Here is a 16,232-nt window from a genome sequence, read left to right as displayed (position 1 = left end):
AAAATAATGTAATAATAGACAGTGAAATTGCCAGAAAATATCACTATGGAATATCAAGATGAATTGATGAAAAACAAAGTGCCAGCAAACGTTACTACAATAAATCAAACAGTCGATGAATAAAATAATAGCAAAGATGAAACGTATATTGAACCTGTCGATGACACACCAGTAAATATTGTGTATGACTCAAAATGGAATAATGATTATTCTACCGATTACGAGTTAAGAGAAGACAATAGCTACAATATCAAGAGAGAACATGGTGAACTATTTTAGGGAATAGATTCAAAATGTCCAAAGTTGATCATTGATATTAATAATGTATCATAATATATTTTTGTATTAATATTCTACATGGCGTTATTTCATTAAAAGTATATTATGCAATACATTGTTATGTGTTCAATATTTTTAGAGTCCGGTAGCACATCAAACGTTTAGAATGTATATCAAAACATTGGAGATGTAAGAAAAGAAATTCGCATACATCTTTTGTCAGACACATGGTATAACATTGTTCTATAAACGGTTAATAATAAAAAAAATAATTTGGGACAAGAAAAAAAAAAAAAAAAAACTAAAATAATATCGTGAAATCATTTTAAACACTCAGAGCAGGGGGGTGTTGGGATTGAATCGTAGAGAAACAACGAATTTACTTTTTTTTTAAATGTGACTCAAAGAGGTTTTGTTCTTTTCACTGGCATGAAATTGCATACAAACGAGCCAATCAGATGTTACAATCCTGTTGTTTGCTCAAAATTCAACAAAGCAAGGAGGGTCTAGGCTAATTTATTTTGCATGTTATTTCTAAAGCCGATTAAGATGAAGAAATGTCTTCAACGTCAAGGCTATAAGAAAAAAAAGTTCTGGATATTTTTGTCAGTTTGTAGTTTATGCACTAATATCGATATCAGTAACGATTCTATTTGAACTTTCTCCAAGTTGATCAAATTTATCTCTAAATGGTTCATGATAAAAAATAGTTTGGGACAAGAAAAAAAACTAGCGTATATTTTTAGAGTAGAAATTCTGGTTACGTGCGCGCACGTAACCTCGTCTAAATGAACCTTAAAAAATGAAATAAAGCTATGTCGACTTTGCATGTTGATTTCATGACATTATTTTAGGTTTTTTTTATTTACTGACATTCAGTTGTTGTGATTTTAAAAGTTCCTCTTTTATTTCAACCAATCGTGTTTAACAAAAAAAAACAATGGAATTATTTACTGACCTTCAGTTGTTGTGATTTTAATAGTTCTACTTTTGTTTCAACCAATTGTGTTTAACAAAAAAAAAACAAAAAACAAAGGAATCATTTACCATGTTGATTTCATGACATTATTTTAGGTTTTTTTTTATTTACTGACCTTCAGTTGTTGTGATTTTAAAAGTTCCTCTTTTATTTCAATCAATCGTGTTTAAAAAAAAACAATGGAATTATTTACTGACCTTCAGTTGTTGTGAGTTTAAAAGTTCTACTTTTGTTTCAACCAATTGTGTTTAACAAAAAAAAAAGGAATCATTTACTGATCTTTAGTTGTTGTGATTTTAAAAGTTCTGCTTTTATTTCAGTCAATCGTGTTTAAAAAAAAAAACGGAATTATTTACTGATCTTCAGTTGTTGTGATTTTAGAAGTTCTGCTTTTGTTTCAGCCGATCGTGTATCCCCCTCCCCCAAAAAAAATACTTTTCAGACAATCAACTTCAGACTAACCAGAATTTTTTTTTCTACTCTAAAAATATACGCTAGTTTTTTTTCTTGTCCCAAACTATTTTTTATCATGAACCGTTTAGAGATAAATTTGATCAACTTGGAGAAAGCTCAAATAGAATCGTTACTGATATCGATATTAGTGCATAAACTACAAACTGACAAAAATATCCAGAACTTTTTTTTTCTTATAGCCTTGACGTTGAAGACATTTCTTCATCTTAATCGGCTTTAGAAATAACATGCAAAATAAAGTAGCCTAACCCTCGTTGCTTTGTTGAATTTTGAGCAAACAAAAGGATTGTAACATCTGATTGGCACTTTTGTATGTAATTTCAAGTCAGTGAAAAGAACGAAATGTCTGTGGGCCGCATTTAAAAAAAAAGTAAATTAGTTGTTTCGCTATGATTCAATCCCAACACCCCCCTGCTCTGAGTGTTGAAAATGATTTCACGACATTATTTTAGGTTGTTTTTTTTTCTTGTCCAAACTATTTTTTTTATTATGAACCGTTTATAGAACAATGTTATCCCATGTGTCTGTCGAAAGATGTATGCGAATTTCGTTTCTTGCATCTCCAATGTTTTGATAGACATTCTAATCGTTTGATGTGCTAGCTGACTGTAAAAATATTGAAAGAGGAACAATGTATTGCAAAACATACTTTTAATGAAATAACGCTATGTAGAATATTAATACAAAATATATTATGATAGATTATTAATATCAATGATCAACTTTGGACATTTTGAATCTGTTCCATAAAATAGTTCACCATGTTCTCTCTTGATATTGTAGCTATTGTCTTCTCTTAACTCGTAATCGGTAGAATAATCATTATTCCATCTTGAGTCATACACAATATTTACTGGTGTGTCACCGACAGGTTCAATATACGTTTCATCTTTGCTATTATTTGATTCATCGACTGTTTGATTAATGGTAGTAACGTTGCTGGCACTTTGTTTTTCATCAATTCATCTTGATATTCCATAGTGATATTTTCTGACAATGCCCTTTTAATTTTTCTCAATGAGGATCAAGATCAATGAGGGATGGGTATGTTTTTCATGGGGATCGCGTTTTGACAACCGATCCAAGCGGACAAAACAGCAACACCGGTGCAAAGTCAAATGCAGTGTTCTTGGACATGAACTCATTATATCCCTCGGCAATGTCTCACTACTCTTTGCCGTGTGGGAACTATAAATGGCTTGAGAATCCTTTTGAGTTCCCCGACATTACCACAGTCGAGGACAATGGGCCACAAGGATGGTTCTTTGAAATTACGGGCACATTCCATTGGCGCTTCATGATTCAGTCAGAGATTTTGTTTTTCCCTGTATCAATCGACCAGTGAGCAGGGACTCACTGAGCCCCTACAATCGATCATTGGTTGAGGATATGGGGATGCACTGGACCCCCTCTAAGCAAAAACTGATTGCAGATCTGGACCCTAAGGAGAATATCGTTGTTCACCATGTGCTTTTGCACTGGATAGTGAACAATGGTTTCAAGATCACCAAAATACATAGGGTCCTGGAGTTCAGTCAGGAACCCTATTTGCAGATGTTTATCGACACTTTTGTTGATAAACACTCTCGGGCAAACAGTAAAGTAGAGAAGGAAATGTACAAACTCATTCTAAATTCAGCGTTCGGCAAAATGTGTGAACGCGTACGGAACAGATCTCGTTGCGATGTCGTGACTGACCCTCTAGAGTATGCACGAATTATTGCCGACCCCAATTTTACAACGTTCACGAGCAGAGAGGCTGGCCTGCTTCATCTACACAGGAAAAAGCGAAATGTGGTACTGAACAAGAATATAGCAGGAGGTAGTCAAGTACTAGAAATTTCCAAAAAGCGCCTGCTGTCGTTTTTTTACAATGTGTTCAAGGTGCGATGGCCACGGGAGGGGGACGTTTAAGTTTACTATGGGGATACAGATTCTTTGCTGTTAAATGTAAAAAACGAGGATTTATTGGGAGACTTAGAAAATGGGGAACACATCAGCTCGCGGATGGATTTCACCAACTGGAATCCGTCCCTCTACCCCGAGTTGGTGAAACGTCAAGCCCCCAACCAGCTACTAATGTTAAAATCAGAGACGGGGAGTGATTTGATATCCAGGGGGGTGTTCCCGGTTCCTAAAGTTTATTGCGTAGAAAAATAAAGCAGGCGTGTAAAGGGGTGCCTACACATTTTGTAAAGAGCAATTTCAACATGAGCGTGTACAGAGACTGTAGAAAGTAGCCTAGTGTCGAGAGCACAAGTGCTTGCAATTCGCTCTCTACAGTATAGAAATTATACTGTAAGAGTGGAAAAGAATTCAATGTCATATATATCTGACAAAGTCTTTGTGCTTGAGAATGGTGTATGTGTACTGCCACATGGCCACTACCTTATTTCAGACCGAGTTGAATGCATAGACTATCGCAATCAACTTGGTCTGGATAAATTGACCTAACCTAACCCTAACCCAACCAGTCCCTTTCATAAATTAACTAACCTCACCTTAACCCAACCCAACCTAACCTGTAGCAGCAGCAGCAGCAGCAGTGACGGCGACTATTGTATACAGTTTTTTCCATATCGCCCCGGGGGTGGGGGGTCCCGCCCTTGGCTGGCTTTCGGCCCCTCCTTCGGCCCCGTAGCTTCCAGGGGGTTGGGGGGTCCCGCCTGTGGCCGGCCTTCGGCCTCGCGGCTCCCGGGAGAGTGGAGGGGGCCCCTTTTAAATTCATAATGTTCAACTGTGCTATTTTTTAAAGTTCATGTTCCAAGTTTTCCAAGTGTGTTTTTTTTCAAGTCCTGTTGTACAAAAAGTGTTCTATTGTACAAAAAGTGCTAATGTACAAAAAGTGATGTTCTACAAAAAGTGATGCTGAACAAAAAGTGTTTTTATGACAATAAGTGTTGTTGTTCATGTTTGAACAGAAGTGTTTTTATAATAAATGTTGTACATAAAGTGTTATCGTTGTTCATGTTGAACAAATAGAGTTTTCATGTTGAATAAATGAATGAAATACTGTTTTTGTTGTTCTTGTTGAACAAGTGTTTCTTATGTTGTTCATGTTGAACAAATAGAGTTTTCATGTTGAATAATGTTGTTCTTGCTAACGTACTAGATAGAGCTATCGGGAAAATATTACTACTACTTATTCATTAGAAAAGTATTAATAACGGTTAGTTGTAGTCCAACTTTTTTGAACCGCAATAGCAGCATTTATCAATTTAAAAAACCCTTCAGATGGTTTCTGTTTAGTTCCTAAATGTCGAGGAAAACGTCACTTTTAACGAAAATAATTCAAAACTGTGATAGAATATTTATAGCAAAAAGAAATAAAATTTATTATTGCTATAGTATTTAGCAGGAGTCATATGATCAAATAAAAGCTATTGCCACAATCATACCAATACAATTCATATGGGGACTTGATGTTTTCAATAGTATTGAACCAAACTCGTGGCTGATTATTGATGATTTGGCTGAATCCATTGAACAGTTCTCACAGGAAATGCTACAGCTGCTCACTGTTCGCTCTCATCATGAACAGATTTCCATAACCCTAGTTCTACACAATCTGTTTCATCAGAGCAAATGTATGCGAACCCTTGCTTTGAATTGCCCCATCTATATCATCTACAGAGTTGTTCGTGATTCTAGCTCACTAATAACTCAATAAGCAAATATATCCAGGCGTCCCTAAATTTCTGCTGTCAGCGTACACTCAGGTGACTAATAAGCCCTATGGTTACATTTTGCTCGATCTTAATCAGAGCACACCCGAGGATATACGTGTAGTCACCGAAATTTTCGACAAAGAAATTACAGTATATCTTCCGGTGAACAGTAGAAAAGGCTATTAGTTGCCATTATGACACTGAAGAAACTACACGAACAACGGCATTTATTTTCTGTTTTAGGCACTTCAAGACCTCCACTCAGGAAGGCTATACTCAAACATGGTGTTGACAATGATTTCATTAATCTAATATCTGAACTATGTTTCAATTTAACTGCGGGCAATATACACTTGTCAAAAAGTGTTAGAAAACAGACAAAGCAGCATTCTTCCACTGTATGCGCCTTGACTTGCAAAAACAAGGGACAAATTTTTAAAAGAAAATGTCTCCTTCAGGCGGGCGGTAGCTTTTTTACCCTTTTAATGCCAATAATTGCAGGATTTGTGAACAATTTTTTTTCTATAGAATGACTAAACCCTATAAATTGACGCCATTTAAACTTGTCCTCTCGCCCGTCGAACATTTTGAAGACAATCTAAGCAAATTCATTAATGATGAGAATATTGCTGATGACAAAAAACTGCTTTTACTTCAAGATGCATTGTGACGTGTGGACAAACATACACCTTATCGTGAGAGACCCGCTGTTACCGTCGCCGTCACAGATCCTTCTAAACAGGAAACATTTCAAGATTCTGCAGCAGCAGCAGCAGTGCTATCAAAGGAGAAGGAATTGAACTCAATTGTATCGAAAATTGGAAACCTATTGCCAGTGACCTATCGAGAACAGAGTAAAAGAGTATTATCATATCTCATGTTGAAAACTGGTGGTGATGATCAAGTTCAATTCAACAGCACAGGGAAACGAATTATAATTCAGGGAAAAAGTTATAATCTAGTTGATTTAATTTGTGATATGGTGACGAATTGTAAAGGACATTTATCATTTTAAAATAATCTATACATCTCTTTAAAAGCATTAAACTTTCCCAAAAGCCTTATTGTCAATAAGCCAATTCATAAGAAACTAAGAGAATATAGTCCTCAAGCAACGCCTACACCACCATTTAAAAAAGAAGAAGATTCAATATTGTAAAATACTAGCAGCGTCAGCGCTAACACCTATGACATCTAGTAAAAAGCGACGACAAATTGATTCACCCTTCTGTATTAAAAGACGTAGTGGACATTACACAAGGATTTTGCGTTCAAAATGGTTGAAGTTCTGAAACATGTCTATGAAAATATTGGTGAAGCAGGAAGTTTAAGTTCCCCCAAAACGCTTTCTAAAGTTGTCTCTGACAGCACATTAAAAAAAGCAAAGGAGTATCTACAGAATGAACCGATTTACACTGCATCGGAATCGCAGGCTTCGTGCCAAAAAATATCGACAAACTAAAGCCTTTTTCCCTCTGCATATAATGCAAACTGATCTTTTAACTTTAGACGCAATTCAACGACGTCACAATGCACCCTACAAATATACTCTAGTGGCAACCAGTGTCTTTAGTCGCTATGCCTATGCCATTCCATTACGGTCAAAGAGAGGTGTTGAAGTTGCTCAGGCCATTGAAAGTATTCTTGAGCAGGATTGCTATAGAAAAATTCAGTCGGATCGTGGTAGTGAATTTTTTAATCCTCATGTGCAAAAGGTTCTATTGAAATATAATACAACACTTTATCATAGTCACAGCCCGTTAAAGGCTGCATTGGCTGAACGATTGATAAGAACGATTCGTCTATTAATTACAAGATATTCTACACTGAAAAATACATCTGCTTTTATTCTTGATTTGGATAAAATCATGCGGATATACAACCATCGACCCCATCGATCTCTGTCCAACTCAAGCCATCGGGAAGTTCATTGCAGTGAAAATACATTTGATGCTTTTCTAAAGTAATATTCCAATGGTGAAAAAGAAAAAAATGTGAAGAAGAAATTCAATGTTGGTGATACTGGTCGAATTAATAGAACCACCAATATTTCTAAAAAGGGGAATTATTTATGGAGCACTGAAATTTTTAAAGTGTCCCAAATCCTGGACACCGAACCCACAACATATCGACTGCGAGACACCAAAGATGATAAGATTCTTGGTGGTTTTTATGAATATGAATGACAAAAAGTTAGAAACACTAGTGAAATTTATCAAATTGAAAAGATATTAAAGAGTCGTACTCGTAGGGGCCAGAGACAGTTGCTTGTTCGCTGGCTAGGATGCAACTCTGATTTTGATTCTTGGGTCAGTGCTGAAGATATTAACAATGCCCAATGATTTCTATGTGACTTTCATGTCCAATGTTTCTCATCCTCTTCACAATGACCTGAATAGAACAAGTGATTTTTGGACGAAACTCTCCCCCACCATCAAATTCGATGACGGAAAGTATGAAGTGGCTCTTGTCGACTGTATTCTCAAAAATACCTACGACATCCTGAGAAAAGATCGTAAATATGAAATAAAAATTAGACCCTATGATTGGCCGCCACCACCCTCAGGTGATCAAGAACAAATTCAAAAGATCAATTGGATGGATTATCCATATATTGAATTACCCTATGAGGAACTCACCTGTATGAATGATTTATTTCGTTCTATTAATAATAGAATTTCCGCTCGCAAAAAAGGAGCTTTTCCTTTCAACTATTAAAAGGAGGAGGGCAAGATCTATATTAGTTTACCTATTGGCGATGAAAAGGTTATTCTCAATGATAATCTAAAGAACGTTCTTGGCTTTAAGCTCAATATAATCAATGGTAAAAGTGCCGGAACCACTAATTTTATTTTTGCTGACTACCCGCCTGCCTTCTCCATAGACACTTGTATATTTCTCTACACCTCATTTCTGGAAACATCCATGGTTGGTAGTTCATATGTTACCCACCAACGAGTTCTTGAACGAAACAGCAATTGAGAGCATATTCGTCATAACAATATAAAGCGTCTTTAATTTAGTCCCAAAATTATCTTTTATACGTAAATCATTCAGCTAAAACTGCGAACTTTATTAGGTGATCCCATAGCAATTTCAAAAGGTTTGGCTGTGATTACATGCCATTTTCGACCCATCGTTCAACAACAAGATGTCTAATAGAAAAGTGGTATTCATTTGTCCTGATATTGACTGCTATGTTAATACTCTTGGCCCAAGACAACAGGGCAATGGAATGGAGTATTACAAAGGGCGTACTACAATGTCTGGCTATGGTCTTGGCAGTTGGTTTGCTAAGCTGTTTCGCTCTTCACTACCACTGGCTAGAAAAAATATTGTACCGGCTGCAACAGATTTTGCTTCCTCTACACTATACGATTGGCGCTCTGGCAAGGATTTTTCAAAAAGTGCTACGGAAAATATAGGTCCAGTGCGCGAACCCTTGGCGAAAGGTTAAAACAAACTGGAAAAGGTTTAAAAAGGTCAAGAAACAGTGCACCATGCATCAGTATCTACTCAGGTCAGAAACAAAATACATTACCGTTGTCAAAGAGAAGGAAGAAAAAGACAACACGGACTGTAAACAGTAGAAGAATAAGGCCCAGGAAGAGAATTATTACATCGAAACTAGATTTCTTTTCCTAAGATGTCCTACCTACCGCATAAGGATTCTCAACCTTCAATCACCACCTCTTTGAATCTATTCAATGCTAAAAATGTTGATGTGAGTGTCAAGCATGGATACTATGAACAATTTTATCCTCAACAACCCCTCTCCGATAATATCCACTTTCAAATTTTTTCCAATGAAGACTACTTTATGGACATGTCTTCGAAATTCATAGATTTACGAATGAAAGTCCGGAAATCCGATAATACATTGCCAATTCTTGCCGATGGAATATCCTATGAAAATTGTATATTACATAATTTATTTCGTCAAATCAGTGTCTACATCAATAGCACGTTGGTGAGCACAAGCAACAATCTCAAATTATACAAACTATATGCCGTTCATGTTAATGATACCCAAGTTATACAATGGGTTAAGAGTCGTCTCCAATGGATATGAATTTATTACTCATACTAATAGTACAGATGCACTTAAAAATGCTACAACTAGTGAATTACATCTAGTTGCAAAAATATATCATGAAATATTTAATATACCCCAATGGCTACCACCAAATGTTAAAGTGGATATAAAATTAACGCTTGCACCATCCTATTTCATATTGAGAAAAGAACTTGCTGCCAATCCTGATGTAAGTCTCTCCCTCACCTCGGCAATACTTCATGTACGCAAACAGTCATGAGTTCTGTTGCTTTGGCAGTGGAAAAACTGAGAGTCAGTGGAAATAATATTAAACTATTTGTTCCTCATACAATCACCAATCAACGTCATATTACCATGGGGTCACACACCTTCACCGACTCATCCTTTATCAATGGCGAAATTCCATCAAAGCTCGCTTTGGCATTTGTAAAAAGCTCTAGTGCAATAGGTTCGTGGACTGGATGTCCACATAAATTTGAAATGTTTGGACTTTCACCTCTTGTCTCCAAAGTAAACGGCATCCCACTCATCAGTCTATCTTTTGATAAATCCTATAGAACATTGTATGAGTTGACCATGCAAACCCTAGATCATGATTCGCAACTATTTGAAAATGGTATAACCGAAGAAATGTTTGCTAAAACACATGGTATCATTGTACTAGATTTGTCTGGCACGCAGGATATGAGTAAAGTACGTACGGGGAGTGTGCGTGTAGAGTGTACATTTGCTAACCCATTGGCTGAGAGTATTGCACTAATTTCACTAAATCAATATGAAACCTATTGGGAAATCACTCCCGAAGGCAGTGTTCTTCTAGACATACCACCATGAACATCAGTCAAATAATTAATGTATTTAATATGGATCCCTACATGTCCCAGTACAAATCTTAGTGTCTGCCCTCAGTCGTTCTTGGAAAAATTCAAAGTGTCAACATTAGCTAAGTTATTGTTAATGGCAGTCCGTCGACTGTGCTGACGGGTCACTGGCTGCGAATCTTTCAAACAATGAAGACGATTAAATTTTTGATCCTCTTGGTCTACCCTATACATTCTACACACCCCACATCAGCAACTATATTGAGAGCAGTGGGAAAATTATTATTCAAAATCGGAGGAGAGTGCAGGATCTGACGACTAAAAGCTGTGGCTTCCATGCACTACTATATTTTGTGTTCCGATGTCGCGGATATACTTACAAGCAGTTTCTCAACATTATGTAGACAATCCACGTCTGAACGACTTTCTAGTGGAAAACATCCTCTCAGACCTTTGTAATATTGATTTCAGTGCCCTAAGAGTAGATTGCTTAAGAAATGTTTGTGAATTTGTTTATTAATAAAATGCGTATATACAACAATGTCTTTAAATCTTCACTTTCGATTTCTTCTTCTTCATCGATGTATAGGCAACTGTCGTGAACCACTAATGCCGGTAAATCATTTGGATTCACTGTATATTGATCTTGATTAACTGCAAAGTCAGGGTCACATTTTTTACAGTATAATGTAACTTCGCTCTTGTCATATCTCTTTGTATTGTCAATGATACTATTTGCATTCATATTATGAAATTCACGAGTTTCAATCTGTCTATTTGAAGCAATATCACATAGTGTTTTCAAATGGTGAATCACATTCGGTAACTGCCAAATAAAAATCACTTGGTTTATAGTCATAATAGGCAGTGTCGTCACAACGATGACGTAGAAACCAAACTGTCTTGCAAGCCCAACAGTTGAATCGTAGACCAGATTCTTCCTCCCATAATAATTGAACTCCACGACGATACCGATATCGTAGAAATAAACTAAAATCACGTTTGGGATTCTTTCCAATCATAGCGGGGTAAGTATTCTCCCTCTGATCACATTTGTCATAGTGACAATTGGAGCACAGATGTCCTCTAGGTGAGAGTCACAAATCTCTTCAAGACATGAATTACATCCTTTAATTTGTACTGCATAGCCTCTATGTAATTTACATGGATTACATAATTTGCACTTTTCACTATAGTCATCAATAATTGTACAATTCTCACATTGAGTCCAACTGCCAAGAGAGTACATGCATAGTGGACATGTATAGAACATTTTTCGGTTTCCGATGTCAACTCTCTCTCTCACAGCTAAAACGAAACTGATCGTCCCTGCTGACGAATAAATTCAGGGTTGGAGGAATGGGAGAGGAGTAATTCTGTGACGTCACCTCTTACGAATGGTGGGGGGAGCCATCTATATTGAATCTATGGCAATATTTTCAAAAGTATATCCACAATATTATTCTGCTTTGTTCCAATTAATATATCAGTAAATTGAGTATAAGCATTTGAGTCACATCGACAAAGCTTCATACAATAGTCCAATGGGGGAGAATTAGTTTTCATTATATTGTCAAGTGTTCCCCGAGAGAATATCCTGCGTTGAAGAGATAACTCGCGAAAATCGTCATCCAAAATCAAATGTTTTTCCATAAACACCAGATTCGATCTAATTTTCTCTTTCCCAAATTTATTCATTTTTCAATCCTTTCACTCTGACTGCTGACTCTAGACTGACCATGAATAGTTAGCCTAACATTCTAACAACAACAAAAAAGGAAACATTTTCGATTTCGAAACAATTTTATTGGATAATTACAACAATAATACTAAGCATGTACAATTATCGATACAGTTTATTGTCTTCGATATGTTTCACTAATGCACTTAAAGCACATTGAAGTCTATTCACATGTGCTATATTAACTTTTGCAGCGAAACATAATTGATCCTCCATTTTAAATTTGCTCATGGATATCACATATCTTGCACATACTTCATCCCATTCCAGACAAAGCCGTGATCCTCTCGTGATTTCCACCGCAATGTTTGGTGCTCATGTTTTATTGCTACCAACTCCACTATCAACTTCTGATAGGGTAAACATTCCACTCATCATCAGCACAAATATATCCAAATGAGTAAAGTCAAACTGTTCTCACTCATTTGAATTCAATTCACAGACTAATAAAAACTATAGCAAAAATCCTTTCCTTATATTCTCTGCAATCCTCTCCCGCTAATATGTAACCAGCCCTCTTGATTGGTTTAGAAGGAGACACGTGATCATGTTTCCCGTTATCGGATCAATAAAATTCCTCCACCGATTACGCAGTCAATTTCTCGGAATTCCTCTCCCCTTCGATTACGCAATCAAATTCTCGGAAATCCATTTCCCCTAGGGAGTCTATGCTCATATATGGTGTGGAGTCAGAGTTAGACTAAATTGTAGATGGCAGCACATGTGTTCGCGTCAGTATTCTATGCCCATACATGGTGTTCGTGTGGGATCAATAGGGTCATCCCTACTGAGATTCTTAAGTATTAAGTTACACTTGAGCAATATAGCGTGAGTACACAGAATACCGTAAAAGTCCAGAGACCAAAAATCAAAACGGAAGATTATTACCTTATTTTACATCACTACCATCATTTAAGGCTACCGTAAAAAAATAAGGCGATTGCAATTGCGTCAAACGGTATTTCGGAAAGCTCTCTAATGCCTACCCCGGTGGGCACTGTCAAAGCGTATTGAGGTGCTATATACGGAACTGTAGGTCAGTAGGAGCCTGAGAGGAGTGGCATGGTATCGCTGTTGAAGGGGCCTTTTAATAGATTAATGCATTATACTACAAGGCTACGCAATTGATACACAATGAACTTAAATACACAAATGACTTTAAAAATTGCATCGTATACGCTACGTATAATAAATTAATAGAAATTTGTTTTTCTTGCAGGAAAGATGAAGTGGAAGCAGAACTGATGGAGACTGAATCCTACAATTGCCTTGAGCGTTTACATCAGCCACAATCGCCTAGTCCCAAATCGATAAGAAGACCCAGAACAGAAATTCCTGAATATAAACCCTTGCGCCGACCCAAACTGGATGCCCTAGTAGAGGAGAAGTAAGCAGCGACTTTTAATTTTCTTTATTTTCAACAATCTATTTTGCTTTAAAAAAAAGAAATCTCAAACACTGCAAATTTCATGTAGGCTACCTCATATTTTCTCTACCTCTGTAGAGAGCTACATAGCTTGTGTCCTGATCCAAGTACAAGTAAGTACCTCTGTAGAAGAAGAGTAAGTAGCATTCACTTTCAGTAAGCTGAGTTTGTAATAAATTAAGTTTTGAAATTTAATAATATATTTTGTTTTGCTTTTTTGTTTTGCAAAAAAAAGATTCCTTAGATTATACTGAAAATGCTTGGATGTTACTTTTCTCTCTTAACCTTCATTTATTTGAAGTACGGGATCTTGATATCCAGTATAGTAGAGGTGTTTGAATGTAGAATCTTTGGTAATATCTGTATTGTCTTCTTTCATTGCTGGACAAGTTGTTGATTTATTTTTCTGTGAGGGGGAGGGGTCAAAATTTTATGTTGTTTGAAGGGGGAGAAAGCAAATTTCTTGGATAGGGAGGGGAGGAAAAATGAGGGAAATCCAAATCAGTCTCCACTCCAATGACAATTTTTTCTGGTGGGTGGGTAGAAGGGGGAAATTCAAACCTTATATGGCCTTCCTCTGTGTTGCTACAGCTCAATTTTCAAGTTCACTCCATATTTGAGATAAATTTGCCTTCGAATGACGCTAGGTTATTATTTGGATTTTCGCTCTCAGAGTGAGATGCTTGTAAGAGAAACAGGGATTCGGTATTTTGCAAATCGACTTTGATTAAAGTTGAAAATCTAATTATGATCACATGTGTAAAATTCACAGTGCGCCTAATAAAGTTTCGCAAAGATTGTGTGTTTTTTTAGTGCGAAAATTGCACTGCGATTGCAACTTTTTATTCTGATGAGAAACAGAAATCATTTATAGTTAATTATTTTAATCTTTGCAAAACTTTCCCATTTAAAAAAAAACCTGTTAATTGGTTGACATTTGGCGTTTGCTTCTGGAAATCGGGATCCTGGATGAACGCCGAAGCTGAAAGTACGATCCAAGTAGTGAATCGGATTGAATTTAAATTGGTTTATTGACTGTTTTAAGGACAGGTTTGTAGGTTTTTTCTAACTGAATTTTTGTGGGCTTACTATCTCTTAAATAAATCGTACCTTTTCTACTCATATTTCAACTATATCCAAACTAGCGATGACTGGCGGAAAAATAGCAATTAAGTATCCGTTAAACTCAGTGCCATGAAATGTTCCTTATGTATTTCATACATCATTCTTTTACTCCAACTTCGCTTTCCCAAAGTCCTTACTGCACTTATTCTTGAAATAGTATGAGTTCTAATTGCTTGTTGTATACATGCAGGATATTTGCTGTATTTTTTGCTACTTTTAGATGCAAATTAGGCTATGCCAACCCATGACTTAAGCTTCTAATGGTAGCACCAAAAAGCAAATATGTTTGCCTCTACAGGACAAGAATTATTTTCCTGTCTATTTTAATAAAATGCAAGTTCAATAAGCACTGGTTGTTATTGTAATGGAATACATTTCGTATTAAAAATGCCACCCCAGGTATTAATCAGTGAGTCAATTTTTTGGGAGATGACAGATGTAAAAAAAAGTTGTTCTGCAACTCTGGTAATTTTTGGGGTGAGATATTGTAAATGAAAAAATACGATAATGACTATTTCGATCCATTCCAATAACAATTATGTCAAGGTTACTGTAAAATTTAGAGAACCTTTAATGTTATTATCAGCTTTTTGCATTATTGAGTCTTTCATTTTACCTAAGATTGGATTTCTTTTTTTAGTTTTTACTTGGATTTGGGCAAGAAGGAAAATCCCTAGAGCGATGACACATCCGTCAAAACCACAGATTAGTCCGGGGGTTTGAATATTTTTTATGAGATTTACAGATCATCATGTTTAAAAACTTGTCAGATATAGGTGGAGGAGTTTCTATGGTTCACGAAGGTTGGCTTTTGAAAAAAATGGCATGTTCATTTATTGAAAAAAGTCTGTGGGATATCGTCTTAAATTTCATTATTTCTGTTGGATATCGTTTTAATTTAAATATCGTTTTAAATTTGTGCGTTTTAAATTTCAACTCCTTCCTGTGTTGTATAATTATGTAGAAGTAATAAACGTCTTGTACTCCTACAACTTTGGTCTGTTCATAGTTGATATCTTCAGGAAGTGCAGTTCATAAATAGATGAAGTAAATCTTATTTTAGTATTTAATTTCAGAATTAAAGGAATATAAATTAACGCCAAATGATAAAAATGTAATTAGTTTCTTAGTGCTTTCATACTTTCTCTCTAAAAGTTGATTATGTTGCAAGATAGCCATTGAGAAGGGAATGTTAGATATGTCTAGCCTTTTCTCATTTTGTTTTAGTGTGAGGCTTACGAGTTGAACATTTAAATACGTACATTGATACAAAGGATTTCAGTTGGCCAAACCGCTCTAAAGTCGAACAGTAACCAGGAAATACAGTCCTTGCCGTCTGAACAATATTCCAAACTCGAAAGCACTCAGACCCGTCTTAACACATAGGCTCATACCCAGGCCTTGGAGTCCATTGTATTCTATATGAATTATGATTTGTAATATATGAGGAATAGTCCATGGTAGCTGAGCCTGAGCATTGACACCGTTTGTTTTTGTTGCCTGTTTTCTTGATAAATAGTCATGTGATTTATTTGTTTTAACTACCTTTCTTTATTTTTATTAATTAATAAAAAAAAAAACTTTCCGAAAAAGAAATTATTAAACTAAAGATCAGAAGAAATTGAAACCTACAATAACTCAAACTCAAAACACCCAGAAATT

The 16,232-nt window shown here is 36.0% G+C and overlaps 1 protein-coding gene across 1 annotated transcript in view; it reads left to right on the top strand.

The window, feature by feature from the left end:
* LOC148953179 (uncharacterized) overlaps positions 1-15,562 on the top strand; it is a 36,190-nt gene extending 20,628 nt beyond the window's left edge. The window contains exons 4-5 of the mRNA XM_089087898.1: positions 13,239-13,406; positions 15,211-15,562. Coding sequence (XP_088944024.1) covers positions 13,239-13,406; positions 15,211-15,247 — 205 coding nt within the window. The 3' untranslated portion in view covers positions 15,248-15,562. The remainder of the gene's footprint in view (positions 1-13,238; positions 13,407-15,210) is intronic.
* The last annotated feature ends 670 nt before the right edge of the window (positions 15,563-16,232 follow it).

This window comes from Artemia sp. Qi Xiang Cuo, chromosome 4 (genome assembly GCF_049724085.1).
Source record: "Artemia sp. Qi Xiang Cuo chromosome 4, ASM4972408v1, whole genome shotgun sequence".
NCBI lineage: Eukaryota > Metazoa > Arthropoda > Branchiopoda > Anostraca > Artemiidae > Artemia > Artemia sp. Qi Xiang Cuo.
Note: the sequence above shows the minus strand (reverse complement) of the source record. Positions and strands in the feature narration are given on the sequence as shown.